Raw genomic sequence first — 16,270 nt, forward strand, 5'->3', positions numbered from 1 at the left:
ATAAAAAAAAAGACTAAAGGATGCCAATGTGTGATATGTTAAATGTTATTTTCATGTTCTGGCCACACATTAAGTTGTTTTGATGTGGGGATCCCAATGGGTCATTTGTTTGGTATATAGACCAATGTACCTGTCTCTCACCCCCTTATACAAGCAATAATCAAACAGGGTGTGAGCCGTGTCTTTTATCTCTGCCACTCCGCAAATGCAGAGATGCTCATTGTAGGGTATAGAATGAAATCTCCCGTATCTGACCATTGTGTCAAGCTGTTTAATCTTGCTCGTGTAAGTATCTCCCTAAGATGTTTTGGCAGTTGTAGCTTCAAATAGCTTTCTACTTGAAAAGTACTTTTGTATTTACTCAGCCATTTCAAGTTACCCACCTTACTAAGGATAGCTATATCATTTTGTGCTTCTACATCATTAATTCTTTGGGCGACTCTTTTTTTTGAATTGTTCTATTATGCAAGAGACAAAAAAAATTGTTAGGTGATCCAAGAGATTTGTGATTGCAATTTTATTTGCTCTAGTAGACATACCTTGGGGAGTCTATCAGTCTCTATTTCAATTGACTTTGCACCAGTTCTAACTTTGGATAGTACGTGAATTGTATAAATTCCCAATTCAGCTCTAACAGCTAAAGCAGATGCTCTTGGATCTACACCCAAAATACATCTCAAGGGCTGGGACTGTGGTTGTTCTAGGACTGTGGTTGAGGATAGACCCCAAACCTCTGCTCCATACAGGAACATAGGGGTAACCTTAGCTTTATAAACCTTAATTAATGGAGCTAGGGAGCCTGGGTAACTATGTTTCTTTAGTTTAAGCAGTAAAGTCAAATGGGCTTTTGCTCTAAATGTACTCCGTTGATGATAACAAGCCCAAGATCCAGTCTTGGAATTATTTCTACAGGTAGTCCTCAAATTATGAATGTAACAGAGGCTGCCAGTTACATTCTAACTTGAGGATTTGTTAATTGGATTACATTAAAACAACGAGGCCATCCCTCCTCTTTCTAATGCATTCATTAATCAAATGTGCAGGTTGTTAAGAACATATCAGGAACCTCAGGAGTGGAGAAGACCATTGGAAGTCCAGTGCAGCGACAAGACCATTGCTTCCAGCCACCCAAGGATTCCCTTTGTGCGCAATTGGCAACAACTAGGCAGGTTCTGCACTCCAGTAAGTGGCAGAGCCACGCCCACTTGTGAGATAGGCTGGGGCTCAGTGGGGAATGGGAGAGGCATACTTAGTGCTCGCAAATTGCAAAAGTTTTTCCAAAGAGGATGGAAGTATGTATAAGAACACAAGGTCTAAGGAAAACAGCTTCACATTGAGGTTTTGAGCTCTGGACATCTTCCAAAGGCAAATGAGAGTCAATAACAGGTAGAGAGGAGCATGTGGAATGCGGTGGGCTACCAAAGTAAACTCAATGCCTGCTGAGATCTGGCAGGCCATGGTGGGAGAAAATAGACAGGAAGCATATTGCAGCATCTCTGTATCTCAGTTGTAAGGGTGAACGCCTGCTGTGGTGCTACAACATATGTGACTTTGGGACTGGGTCATAAGTACTTTCAGCAGGAATGTCATAACTTTGAACCATTGCTAAGTGAACTGTTGTAACTGGAGGACTATCTGTAATTTAATTTTGATTATATAAAGAACAGACTTTTGTATGATCCATTAAAACTTTTTTCTTTTTGAATTTGTTTCCGTTTCCAAAACTAACAATGATGATTCTGGTGATTACTCTTAGTCTTGCTGACATAACAATAATCTTCACTAAAGTTACTTCTCTTCTAGACTATCAGAATAATATTTCTTAAGAGTGTTTTAAAATTTCCTGATAAGACATTGTACATATTTTAATAATGACTATGAAGACAAGAAAAGCATCTGATAGATCTTTTCATACGGGAAAATAAAATGTATATATAGTTTCTCATTATCACAAAAATTCACCTGAACTTTAAATGATTCTTGACAGAAACCTTTTTCATTTATCCTGTTCATCAAAGTGGGAAGGCAGGCTATATTGTGAGTCCCATCTATTAAGAAGATTCACCAAACAGGACATAGAAGAAGAGCTTTCTCTATAGTGCAGCGATGGTGAACCTTTTTTGGCTCGCGTGCCATAAGTGGGGGGAGCGCAGGGGGGTCGTGTGCAGGCATGCTGCACCCATAATGCAATGCGCGACCCCCCCCCAGTGTACATGCGTGCACTATAGGTGTGACACCCCCCCATTTTTACATGCTTTTTTCGCCCTCCCCAGGGTGAAAACAGCCTCTCCCCCCCCCGGAAGCCCTCTGGATGCTTCAGGGACCTTCAGGAGGGTTCCCTGATGCCTTTGGAGGGCTCAAAACGACCCTCTGAGCAAACTGGAAGTCAAAGCGGTTTGCTCGGAAGGTCGTTTTAAGCGCTCCGAAGGCTTCAGGGACCCTCAAGAGGCTTCACTGAAGCCTTCGGAGCGCTCAAAACGACCCTCCAAGCAAACTGGAAGTCACTTCCGGTTTGCTCGGAGGGTCGTTTTAAGCGTTCCGAAGGCTTCAGTGTCCGTCAAGAGGCTTCCGGGGTAGTCAAAACGACCCTCCGAGCAAACAGGAAGTCTGTTCCCAAACTTCCAGTTTGCCCGTAGGGCCGTTTTTTTGCGCTCCAGAGGCTTCAGGGAAGCTCATGAAGCCTCTGGAGGGCCTCCAGGAGGGGTGGGGGGGCTCTTTTCGCCCTCCCCAGGCTCCTATAAAGCCTCTGGAGCCTGGGGAGGGCACAAAACGGCTTTAAAAAAGGGTGAACTCAGCTGAACAGCGTGCGTATGCACGCTGGCCAGCTGACAGGGGAGCGCCTCGCGTGCCCTGACAAATGGCTCCGCATGCCACCTGTGGCGTGCGTGCCATAGGTTCGCCATCACTGCTATAGTGGCTCCCTTCTTCTGAAATATCATTTCCTTGGAAATAGGTTGGCCCCTTCTTTGCTATTTTTCCAGAAAGCCCTGAAGATGTGGTTGTGTCAGCAGAACCCCAGACTGATTCAGAGACGGTTAATGGCTCTATATGATTGCAGTTGTTACCACCATGTAGGAGTGGTTTCCTGGGGTTTTTATATTGTTTTTTAATGATGTATGGTACTTGGAGTCATCAGGTGTGAGTTGGGCTGCCATATAAATCTATTTAATATATAAATAAGAAATTATTCATTCACTATAGCAGCTTTCAGAAAATAATTTTGCTACAATGTGCCATCTTATGGCTATGAAGATTCTCAGTCATCTAGGTCATAGTTGTCTCATAGATGCTTTTTCAAGAGGCAACTGGACTTCCTTGTTGTTCTTTGAGTCCACATTTTGAACAGAGAGGGACGCTAGTTTGAAAGATGGGTCAAAGAGGCCATATATGTCAAAATTGAACAGCCCTCTCTCAACAGTAATTCAAAGACGACTCTACACCCATTTGCAGGGTCAGATGACACTGAGGACACAGATAAATCTCCAAGTGGCTTCGATGACTCTCTAAAAGAATGCAAATGACCAACTGTCTGCAAGGAGCATAAATCCTTCCATTCCCTACCAATCAGTCAGAGCTGAAGAAGCTTTTGGGATGAGAAGCAAAATGTCTTCAAAAAAACCAAGAAAGTCCAGTTGTCTCTTGAAAAAGCACCTTTGGTGCCATCTTATAAAACCTGATCTGCTACATGAATGCAGTTTCCTCCAGCTCTCTAAAATTAACAAATTTTATACTTAATATGTTTTTAGAAATATATTGAAAAAACAGAAAAAGCTTCTGCCAGAGGATGTTAGCAGCTAAAACAAATAAATATGAATGATAATTTGCTTAGCATTTGAGGATATGAGATCACTGTCAGTGTTCTGACCAATGCCCTAATTAAATTATGAGCCTCGAACCAAGCTTTGGTTGCTTTGCGAGTTGACAATTACATGTAGAATAACAAGCCTCAAAGGATAGGAGTTTATTTCCTGTTTCTAGTCTGTTAGAACCTGAAAAGTGCATGTCACATTAGACATTAGCAGCTAGTTATTAATAATACATATTGAGCTTACATATGTAATGTAGAAACCACAATCAACCATCAGCATACATAAGTCATCTTTTCTGACTGAGCTGTCTGGCAAGTGCTGGGAGGGATGAAAACAGATGGGTCACTTATTCCAAGCTTGAGGTCAAAGAAACGCGTGGAGGTTGTCACACTGTAGTTCTTGGTGTAGGTTTCCTGAACTGGGTAACAGTCCTTGATTGTGTAAACTCCCACCCAATTTTCAACTGTAATGAAAGAACAAAAATTCTTACTGGTTTTAGAGAAAAACATGATTTTGAGTTTTCAAAGTCAATTATAAGACAATAAAAAAAAATTTCCATTTTTCTGACCACAAATGAAGGATTAATGCAATCATCCTTAAAAATACTAACTCTAGGAATTGGTTTCATTAGTTTCAATGTAATTACTCTGCAGTAAGTGATTTCATAGTTAACATAAGAGTGAGAAATTGTTAAGAGCACCACTAGATAAAAACAAGCCCCAAATACTAGTTTCTTTCAAACACTTTATATATATATATATATATATATATATATATATATATATATATATATATATATATATATATATATATATATATATATATATATATATATATATATATATATATATATATATATATATATATATATATATATATATATATATATATTATTTTTAAACATAGACAAACAAGACATGACATGAAAACATCTTCAGTTATGTACGGTGTGTCGATTGGTTACAAGGTTTTTGTGCATCCTTTCCATAGTCATCATTTAAACTTTATATAAAGTCACATATAGTCAATCAAATATATTTGCGTACTTCATTTGTTTGACTATCACTATTGTTTCTTCATTTTAAGCGAGGTATTCTAAATATGGGTTCATTTATATTATAATAATTCATTATATCATCTTCAATATATCCAATAATAAAATATTTTTATATCCTATTCTAAATCATTCTATTATTTTAGTATTGATAACATTCTCCAATAATTTTCAATACCATGTTGTTGTTTTTATCTAACTACTGGTAAAATAAATCCCATATCCTATAAAATTGTTTATCTTCTTGGTCTCTAATTTCATATGTCAACTTACTCGTTTCAGCACATTCCATTCCATTATTCATTTCATCAATCTAATATATACTGTATGTATACAATTATTATGATTATTAAACATTCATTGAGTATAGATATTATTATATCCTTTTTATGTGAAGCATAGTAAATTTAAAGTAAATTTATATAATGGCATTTCCTTACATCATCCTGAAATCATCCAATGGTATTACATTTTTATATTCTATTCTATATAGAATTGTTTATCTTTTATTAAAAAAAAGCTTTCCAAAATCATCTCCATATTCCTCACTTGCAGTTTATATAAAATTTCATATTATCAATCTAGTATATATAAATGCATTATTATCATTATTAATCATTTATTTGACTATAACTATTATTACTTTGTGTCAGCCTCTGCTTTGCTACTTGCTTTCGGCTGTCATTGAAATGGGGAGGGGGCTGACATGGTATTTGGGAGGGGAAGCTTTCAGCACAGGAGTGACTGAAGAAGGGAGTGTTTTTCTCACCATCTACTGCGCATGCTGCAGATAGTGAATTTGCCGCCAAGGCCAACTGTCCGGCATACCAATCTGATGATGCTTTTTGAAGATGAAACCCACATGACACCGGTGGGGTGTGCGGATTGGACTGTGGGAGGGGGAGAGTTGGGTCACATATTGATATCTATGATTACGTGCACTTTTGCCTCAGATCTTGCTTTGCTTAGCTGCTATCTACTCATAACCAGTAAAAGTACTCTTAATTCTAAAAAAATGGAGTTGAGTGGTTTCTTTCTTGGTTACTGAGGGAGGCTGCCTTGACATTAAGCAATGGTGGCCGCTTAGCGGCAGCACATATGGGGCAACTGCCCACTTGGTTGTTTCCAATTCTGAGTACTCCCATTTGGCCTACAGGGGGCACCAGCAGTTTTCATGCAATTAATAAATGAAGTTTTGTATGATCACCTGTACAAGGGTGTGATGGTCTATCTTGATGACATCCTTACTTACACAGAAACACGTGAAGAACACGTGACATTGGTGCGTTCCGTTCTCAAAAAACTCCGGGCCGCGGAACTCTATGCCAAATTATCTAAATGTGAATTTCATCAGGAAAAAATTGACTACCTTGGTTATCGCATCTCCCACAATGGCATCGAGATGGACCCAGCAAAAGTCCAGGCCCTCACCGAATGGGCGCCGCCCCCCCACCCGCAAGCAATTACAAAGTTTTTTGGGATTTGCCAATTTTTATCGTCAATTTATTCCCTCGTTCGCCAGCATTGCGCTACCCATTACAAATCTCCTAAAATCAAAAGGAGAGGCCAAACCCAAACCGGGGAAGCCATTAAAATGGACTATGGAATGTCAAGCCGCATTCGAAAAACTGAAGCGACTCTTTGCAGCTGAACCCATTTTGAAACACCCGGACATGGATGCACCATTTATTGTTCAAGCTGACACTACTGATGTAGCGGTGGGGGCAGTATTACTTCAAACGAATGCTGACGGGAACCTGCAGCCTTGTGCTTTTACCTCCTGAAAACTAACAGAGACAGAGAGACAATGGGCTATATGGGAAAAGGAAGCTTTTGCTGTCAGGTGGGCTTTGATGACCTGGCGACATTTCCTTGAGGGGGCTAAACACCCTTTTGAGGTATGGACTGATCACAAAAATTTGGTAGCGTTAAAGCCCCCTTGAAAGCTATCTCCTAAACAAATGCGGTGGGCGCAACATTTCAACCGGTTCAATTTTACCCTAAAGTACATCCCGGGAGGGAAGAATTTTATGGCTGATGCTTTATACAGACTCCCACAATACAACAGTTCAAAGCTAAGCGTAGTTCATCCAGTCATCCCAGTGAAGAGTCTTGCTGCCCCAATGGTTACCAGAAACCAAAGCAACTCTAATTTTGAGGTCACAACAGACCTCATCTGCAAAGTCAAGGAAGGCCTTGAGACTGATGATTGGTTTAAGGATCATTAAAATGAATGCACCATGAAAGGTGGACTAGCTTGGATAGGGGCTAAATTGTATGTTCCTGTGAACATGAAAGCTTTTGTTCTACAGCGGGGCTCATGATTCCCGTATGGCAGGCCATTTTGGTTTTGTAAAATCTCTGCATCTCGTTAAAAGACAATTTTTAAAATAGTAATATTTATTGGTTTTACATTTTCTTTTTAATAAGACATACAAATACAGCTTTAAACATACAACCCCCCCCCAGTCGTTCATAGCCCAACGTTCTGTTAAAAGACAACATTGGTGGCCTTCTTTGAAAAAAGACATTGTGTCCTATGTGGCCAGTTGCCCCATATGTGCTGCCGCTAAGCGGCCACCAGGAAAACCCCAGGGCTTGCTCCAAGGTGTGGCCCGTCCTGCAGCCCTGTGGAAGGAGATATCAATGGATTTCATTGTCGAATTACCTGAGAGTCAAGGGAATACCGTGATTTGGGTCGTCACGGACCTGTTTTCTAAACAAGTTCATTTTGTGCCTTGTTCCAAGATCCCTTCAGCTAAATCGTTAGCTAAATTATTCATTACACATATATACCGCTTACATGGAGTACCGGAACACATAATTTCAGATAGGGGGGTCCATTTCGCCTCTCTCTTCTGGAAGGAATTTTTGAAGTTAATTGGCTCCACCCAAGGGTTAAGCTCCACCTACCATCCTCAGACTAACGGGGCTTGTGAAAGGACTAATTCTGTTTTGGAACAGTACCTCCGGTGTTTCATCAATTATAAGCAGGATAATTGGGCTGAGCTCTTACCACATGCTGAAGTGGCATACAACAACTCTGTACACAGCAGCACCGGTTTCACCCCTTTTAGGGTTGTGTTTGATAGATCCCATGTTAGGGCTCCTAGACTTTTGTGAAAATTCTACTCTACCTACCCCGATAAACCCTAACCCGAGTTGACTTATACATTCCTAAATTGTCTTATTCCTGTTTTGTTGTATGTTTGTTTTTCCTTACAGGGATGACTTTCCTGACGGAGGGATGGATGTCAGCCTCTGCTTTGCTACTTGCTTTTGGCTGCCATTGAAACGGGGAGGGGGTGACGTGGTATTTGGGAGGGGAAGCTTTTAGTGCAAGAGTGAGTGGAAAAGGGAGGTTTGTTCTCATCATCTACTGCGCATGCTGCAGATAGTGAATTTGCCGCCAAGGCCAACTGTCCGGCATACCAACCTGATGATGCTTTTTGAAGATGAAACCCACATGATACTGGTGGGGTGTGCGGATTGGACTGTGGGATGGGATTGCCAGGGGGAGGGAGTTGGGTCACATATTGATATCTATGATTACGCGCGCTTTTGCCTCAGATCTTGCTTTGCTTAGCTGCTATCTACTCATAACCAGTAAAAGTACTCTAAATTCTAAAAAAATGGAGATGAGTGGTTTCTTTCTTGGTTACTGAGGGAGGCTGCCTTGACACTTTGTCTTATACATAATACTCAAAAGTTTAACTAAGCTTAACTTAATTTTATTGCAGTCCAATATCCCTTGCCATTTGCAGAATCTGTATTAAGTGTTTTCTTGATAAGTCTTATGTGGACTTCTCTTAGCAACTTGTTGTTCATTGCATATCTTGTAAACCCTCCATCTGTTCCTTCCATCAGCTTGCCTTTAGTTATCACTAGTACTTCTGCCAAAATTACTCTCATTGTTTCTGCAAAATTTTCTCCCTTTCTTCATCTATGTTTTGAAGTCTGAGATAGAGTTCCAGTTCATCGACCTCTTCTTTCAGTATTTCACACATATCATTTCCCTCCACTCTCGATTTGCAGTCAGTGTCAACAATTTTCTTATGACCTTGTTCATATGTTTCTGCAATTTTTTGAACTCTGTCCTCAAATTTCATTGTTATTTTGTAAGTATTCTCAACTCTTTCATCCCTTCTTTCTGTATTTTGTTCTATAATCTCAAGTCTCTTTTCAATTCTCTCTGTGCTTATTAGTACTTTTTGATTTCTAGCATAATTATTTGCAATGTTAATTCCTTTTCTTCTTCATGTTGTGCCATTTTTCCAGATTGTAAACACTGCCACTAAGACACCCAAGGCTTTTTACTAGGTTCAGACAGATTCAGTGTAATCTTTCAAGTCAAGGCTTTCTCTTTACTCCAAAACAGCACCTGTATAAACGAAATGTGCTTTCCCACTGTCCCTTTCAGTAAACAAAGCCAATAGCCTTGAGATATCAGATGTTACCAAGTCTCCAGCCTCTAGGTGGCAGTGTTACTTCTTTCCCTCTGCTTTTACCTCTCTCTTTAAGTTCCTTAGTCAGGAAGAGAGAGAAAATGCTTAAAAGTTACAATCCAGCCGAGCCTTGAGAGGGAAGAGATTTTTAATCCACAAATACAAAAAATGGGGAAAAAACAGAAGAAGGGAAAAAAAGATCAGTCCAATTTAAAAGAGGCATTTATAAAAAATTCATCCATAAAAAGAAACAAAATTAAAGAGAAAAAGATAACACAATAATTTTAATCTAGACTTGATTTGCCACTTACTTTCTTCTGTCTTCGAATGTAATTTAACTCTAAGTCTTTTGGGGTATTCTCTTCTCTAATGGTAAATTTTTTCTCACCATTTCAACACACTTTCTCTCCTGCTCTGCTTCCGTTTCAGGGGTCTGTCCCAACCTTCTTCAGCTTCAATGGCTACTTCTTTTGTAGCCGGAAAAAAGAGCATCTCCTGGATCGATCAGGGGTTTTGCGATGCCCTTGAAATCAGCAGGACGTGCTCTTCTCTATCACCGTCTCTACAGGATGGTTTAGGTCCAAAAAGGACCGTTCAGCAACAGAGATATCGACAGCAATCCTGGAGCTCCAAGATTGCATGTCATGTCGTAGCGATGTCAGCCCCGCCTCCTCTTTCAAACACTTTTTAATGCTTTCAAGTCAGTGTTGATTCCTGGTAGTGCCTGGAAAAATCCCTGGAGTTTCCTTGGCAATTTTGGAAGTGATTTGCCATTGCTGAGAGAATGATAGGCCCAAGGTCACTCAGTTAGCTTTAAGCCTAAAGTGGGTCTAGAAATCATCATCTGCTGGTTTGCAATCCAGTGCATTAAAACTGCATCAAACTCTCCCCTTGCAAACTTGAGTGTTTTATATCCAGATCTGTTCAAAATCTACTGGCTAATGCTTTCACATGTGACATATATGCTTGAAAGAATGTATGTAAGAATGGGCGTTGGTCCTTACCTGATACGCTCATTCTCTGTGATGTGGAGACAGCAGCCAGACTGGGTTGCTCTGTCCAGTAACCAATTGGACTAAGTCTACACTTGTGATGTCATCGAGCCCTGGTGACTCCTCCCAGTTTAGACGACGTAGATTTTAGACTCAAGTGAGAACTGTGAAACAAAAAAATAACTGCCAAATGCATATTCTCTCCTCCGCACAAATGTTCCATTCAGAATGATTTACACTAGGGTGGAGCTGGCTCAGAGAATGAGCGTATCAGGTAAGGACCAATGCCCATTCTCCTATGATCGTGGAGACAGTAGCCAAACTGGGACCTACCAAAGAAAAGCCTGTCCACTAGGGCAGGGACAATAGAGTAAAGTTCATTAAGGCACATGTACTTGTTGCAGCACTCTGTGGCCAAAAGTTGCATCAGCCGACACATACTTGTCTAATTTGTAGTGGCATATGAAGGCCGTGGGAAACATCCATGTGGCTGCCTGGCAAACTTCCTCCAAAGAAGCCTGAGTAGACCATGCTGCCATAGTTGCTGCGCTCCAGGTAGAATGGGCTGTAATGTTCTGTGGAATCTGCAAAGACTGAAATTCATATGTTAATTTAATACAGGCTCTGATCCACCGCCCCAGACTCAATTGTGAAGCCTTGTTTCCCAAGGACGCCTGGCAAAAGGAGACAAAGAGAGATTCTGAATGGTGCAGCGAAGCTGTGCAAACGAGATAGATTTTAAGGGCTCGGCATACATCAAGGGTGTGCCATTTGTGCTCCCGTCCGTGGCGAGGAGCAGGACAAAAATCAGATGTCAATTCTTGGTTCCTGTGAAACAGGCTGTTGACTTTTGGCAAGAAGGTAGGATCAAGGCGCAATACAATTCGGTCTGGGTGGAATATGCACAGATCGTGCCTCACAGACAGGACCGCCAAGTCTGAAACATGTCTGTTGTCTTGAGAGACAACAATTTCAATGACGTGGACCTTAATGGTTCAAATGGAGGAGAAATGACAGCCTCTAGGACCCATGTTAAATCCCAATTCGGGTATATATGGATGATAGGAGGTTGGAGGTTCGAGATACCCCGGAGAAATCTCCGGACCAGCAGGTGAGTAGAAAGATGTTCTGGGGATGAGCTGTCTAGGATGGAAGACAAAGTGGCCACCTATCGATGTAATGTGTTTGGGGTGAGACCCTGATCTAGCCCTCTCTATAAGAAGTCAAACACTTGAGGAATGGAAGCCCTTAGTGCAGTGATGGCGAACCTATGGCACGCGTGCCACAAGTGGCACGCAGAGCCATTTGTCAGGGCACGCAAGGCGCTGCCCTGTCAGCAGGCCAGCTGAGTTCACCTTTTAAAAAGCCATTTTTCGCCCTCCCCAGGCTCCAGAGGCTTTATAGGAGCCTGGGGAGGGCAAAAAGAGCCTCCCCTCGCCCCCTCCGGAGGGCCTCCGGAGGCTTCAGGGACCGTCCGGAGGCTTCCCTGACGCCTTCGGATCGCTTAAAACCACCCTCCGAGCAAACCGGAAGTGACTTTTCTTCTAACGTTTCTTCTAACGACCACTGACTCTGTGCCACCAGATTCTGCATGTGCGCTCCCCACCCTGTCAAGCTGGCCTCCTTCATAAGAGTGAGATGGCCCAGCTCTCTGAATAATGTCCCCTGCAAGATAGCTGGGGACTGCCACCACCTCAGAGACTGTGTGACCTGCCTGGGGAGAAGAACCCTGAGGGGGGAGCCACTCCTGTTGTTTTTCTGATGCGGGTGCATGAACCACTGCAGGGTCCTGCTGTGGAATCTGGCCCACAGTACTACCCCAACGCAAGACACCATTTTCCCTAATAACTGGGACAGCAGTAGAAGGGACACTTTGAGTAGGCACAGGACCCTCCTGACTATCTCCCTGAGGCTGAGAATGCGGTCTTGGGAAAGAAACACCTTTTCTGCCATGGTGTCTATGAGGACTCAGAGATGTAGAATGAGAGTCCCAGAACGAAGTGGCTCTTCTTGAGATTCACCCCGAACCCGTGATCTCGCAGAGTTTGGATGGTTTGGGCTAGATCCCTCTCTGCTTGAAAGGGCGAGCTGGACAACAGGAGAATGTCATCAGGTAGCAAAGAATTCTGATGGGTGAAGATCTGATGTGGGCGGCTAGGGCCACCAGCACCTTTGGGAACACCCTGGGGGCAGAGGAGAGGCCAAACGGGAGGGCTTGGTACTGGAGGTGCCTCCCCCCATAAGAGAACCGAAGATATCTTCGGTGGTCTGCAAAGATGGGAATGTGAAGATAAGCTTCGGTCAAGTCTACCGAGGTGAGAAAATTGCCTTTTCTGACCCCCTGCAGGATGGTGTGGAGGGAGTGCATTTTGAACTGCCGTTAAACAATGTGATAGTTCAATGATTTTAGGTCCAGGATCAGTCTCCCCCAGAAGCCTTTGGTACCATAAAGAGGTGGGAATAAAAGCCCTGACCCCTCTGATGGGAAGGGAGCAGCTGGATAGCCCGAATCTCTAGTAGATGCTGTATGGCCTGATGCATCAGCAGCCTCTTGCGAGAGCACTGAGAGATCGGGCATGATACAAAGTGCTCCTGAGGGGTGGAGAGGAACTCCAGAAGAAGGGCGAATTTGATTGTCTTGATTACCCAAATGTCTGTCGTGGTCTCCTCCCAGCGGTGAGCGAAAAATACTAGACAACCCCCGATTGGGAGAGAGTCCAGATAGTCACTTTCACCTTGGGAAATGGCGGTTACCTCCTCCCGGTAAGACTTCTTGGGGGGGAAATGCTGGGCATTTCAGTTAGACCTGTCCTGATTGGAACCCTGTCTGGGTGTGAAGGACTGACGTTGTGGATGGAAGAAGGAGGATCCCCCATCCGTTGGCCGAAAGGGAGACCTTCTATAGAATGGAGAGGGACAACTATCCTGCTTCTTGTATATAGAGGAAAGGACCTTGTGTTTATCCTTAGATTCTGTGAGGTAAGGATCCAAGGGAGCTTTAAAGAGCTGAGTGCCACTAAAAGGGGAGGCTGCTAGGCGCTACTTGGTCTGGAAATCCACCAGCCATGGTTTAAGCCATAGCAGGCACCTGACCGTGACCAAAGAGGCCATGGTTTTAGAAGCAAACCAGGCGGCGTTCAAGGAAGCATCCACTGAATATTCAATGGCTGCCCTAATTTTGTTCAGATCCCTGTGTCACCTGGTATCAGTGGATCCAGGCTAGAGCAGCCCTGGAGAAAAATGAAGTGGCTGTGGAGGCCCGTACTGCCCAGGCACCTGCCTGATAACCTTTTACTAATGTTTGATCTGACCTCTTCTCCTCAGGCTTGAGTACTTCCTCTGGGGCTCCAGAGACCACTGTGGGCAAAGACAGGGCTGCAACTGGCGCATCCACTGGAGGAGTCTCAAGAAACCTGGTAAGTTCTGGAGCGACGTTGTAGAGGCGTTTGCCTAAGTTGGTTGGTTGGGGACCTGTAGGTTTCAGAAATCAATCACGGCAGTTTGTGTCCAAAAAATCTGTCTGCTCTCGCAGAGTTTATTTGGCTTTTTAATATAGTTTTTACAAGCAAAGCACATAGCAACAACACATTGTTTGGTTCCCTCCCCCATTTCTTCCCTAGTGAAATCAGAAAGATTATTCAGGCCAAAGTTGACTCATGCCTTTGCTCGGTGAATTAATGGGCTAAAAGATAACCAGTTGTGCATCACCTTTCCCTTATTCCCGCATCTGGTTCTGCTAATTAGGTGAGCTTGTAGGTATCGAAGATAACCAGCTACTGAGATCATGGTAATTTCCTACGCATGTCTTTACATAGCCTTACCTCTCATTCCTACATCTCACTCTTTTTTATTTTGTTTGACAAGGCATCATAGGAGGGGCTACCCATCAGGAGAGGAACATCCCTGCAATTGTTTATACAGGGCATATACCTACATTGACCTGAGGCAATGTAGGAGGGGGTTTAGGGCAAAAAGCTGTAATGCACATTTTGCAAAGGGAGGGAAGGCATTGAACAAAACAGCACCTGCCAATTAAAATAGCACTGATAATAACTAAATAACATAGGATATTTCCCAACAGACCTGTGGGTAACCAAGCCCAAAAGCTTTCCCACCAAGATCCTAGGGTATCAATTTTCAAATCAGAGGCCAATTTATGTAAAATATCGAGCTGATGCTGAATAATTCTGGATTCATCGGAAAGATTAAAACAACACATCCCATCAAAACTTTCACAACCCATATGCTGGCGAAGAAGCAAATAGTCGATAGCAGCACGATTTTGCAAAATAGCTTTATGCAAAGCTTGTAGCTCATGATTAATTACTGAAATAGCTAAAGAAGTAGCATTAATTGTTTTTGCCAAATTACATGCAACAGCGTTAATATTAAGATGAGCACGAGCAGCAAGCGCTGGCACACCCACTATAGATATAGCCAATGCTACATATTCTGCTTTATTAAGTAAAGCTGTCTCAGAGTCACAAGTGTTGTCCGAAGTTGCTGTTTGGAAAGCAACACAGGAATTAACTAGCTAAAGCAACATTGTGATTCACTAATATTAGCAGGAATGTAATTAAAAGTTTTGTGACCACATGTAAAAAACAATCCTTGCAGGAGCCAAACATTAGCAAAGTGAAAGGAAACCTCCTCAAAAGCTGTACAATTTAAAGTAGGTGAACTAATATGAAGACAGTAAGGCTTTTTACTTGAAGATGTACAATTAACTTCTTTTGCACACGTTGTATTCTCAGGAACTGCTATCAGTGTATACAAAGCAATTGCATCAGGGGGCAGATCATAAGCAATCAATTCCTAACTAGATATAGTCTTATAGTTAACATTTTCATCAAACCAGTGAAGTGTTGAATTACTGCAGGCAAGATTCAAACAGGATCCAAGCATGTAGAAAGCAAATGTTTCATGTACAATTCAAATAAGCAAGAGACATCAGTGTGTGTAATGTTAGCTAGCTGCACCCATAGGTTTTTATTTCAGTCACTGTTCAAGTGAGTTTTTGGGTGACATGACAGCAGCTATCGATAAAGGAAAGCAATTAACAAGTAAACATAAACAAATGATGACTAAGGACTTGGCAAAAATGGCAGCGCATAAGTTCTTGGGGATTTGTTCCACGTGTCGTTGTTTCAGCACTGCTTGCGCTTTGGTCAAAGACAACTGGTCCAACAAGATCGTATTGGCCACTGTGCTGTCTGTAAAGTCACTTTGGTCATCTCTAGAACTGGATTTGGGAACTGGTACCACAATATTCTTAGCTAGACAAACACCACGTGCTAGAATCCACAAAGACCTGTAGAAGGAAGCACAGCATATCCTCGTCCCCCTAGAGGGGGAGGCAAACGAACTTTTTAAATCTATTATGTTACCTATGCCAAATTAGCCAAATTGGGGTACACCAAATTGTTAGGTACCCGAGATCCCTCCTTTTTTATTAGTTTGAGAAGACAGTCCTTAAAGGACCAATTAACACATTCCACAATGGCTTGACCTGTGGAATTATAGGGTAACCCATGAGTTAAAACAATGTTCCAAGTGGTACAAAATTGCAAAAAGGCCAATGAAAAATAGGCCATGATCAGTTTTTTAAGAAAAAGATTTACCCAAGACAGTAAAGGCTGAAAAAAGATGAAATATAACATGATTAGCTGTTGCTCCTCGTTGAAATGTGGCCAAAAAAATAAAAATAGATAAATGAATTTACTTCTAGGGAGCCAGAGAGGGAACATAGGTGACATCCATTTGCCATAGTTTATTAGAGGCTAAACCACGGGGATTAACACCCGTGTCCTCAGAGGGGGATGCTGCAGAACACTGGGGGCAAGATGACACAATTTGCTTGGCCTGGTCAATTGGAATATGGCAAGCTTGTGCTAGCCCTCTGGCATTTTGATGGAAAAACGAATAACTGAAGAATGGATCTAAAAAAAGATTAGGGAAAACATGGACAGC

At 42.2% G+C, this 16,270-nt stretch overlaps 1 protein-coding gene across 2 annotated transcripts in view; it reads right to left on the reverse strand.

Annotated features, from left to right (window-relative positions):
• The window catches only part of EPDR1 (ependymin related 1), a 119,137-nt gene that overhangs the window by 69,663 nt on the left and 33,204 nt on the right, over positions 1 to 16,270 (reverse strand). For both annotated transcript variants that reach the window (XR_014173563.1, XM_081932611.1), the window contains exon 3: positions 4,053 to 4,272. Coding sequence is in view for 1 of the 2 variants with exons in the window: in XM_081932611.1 (XP_081788737.1) it covers positions 4,082 to 4,272 (191 nt within the window). In the remaining variant the exon portion in view is untranslated. The remainder of the gene's footprint in view (positions 1 to 4,052; positions 4,273 to 16,270) is intronic.

Source organism: Natrix helvetica, assembly GCF_964273705.1.
Source record: "Natrix helvetica genome assembly, chromosome: Z".
Lineage (NCBI taxonomy): Eukaryota > Metazoa > Chordata > Lepidosauria > Squamata > Natricidae > Natrix > Natrix helvetica.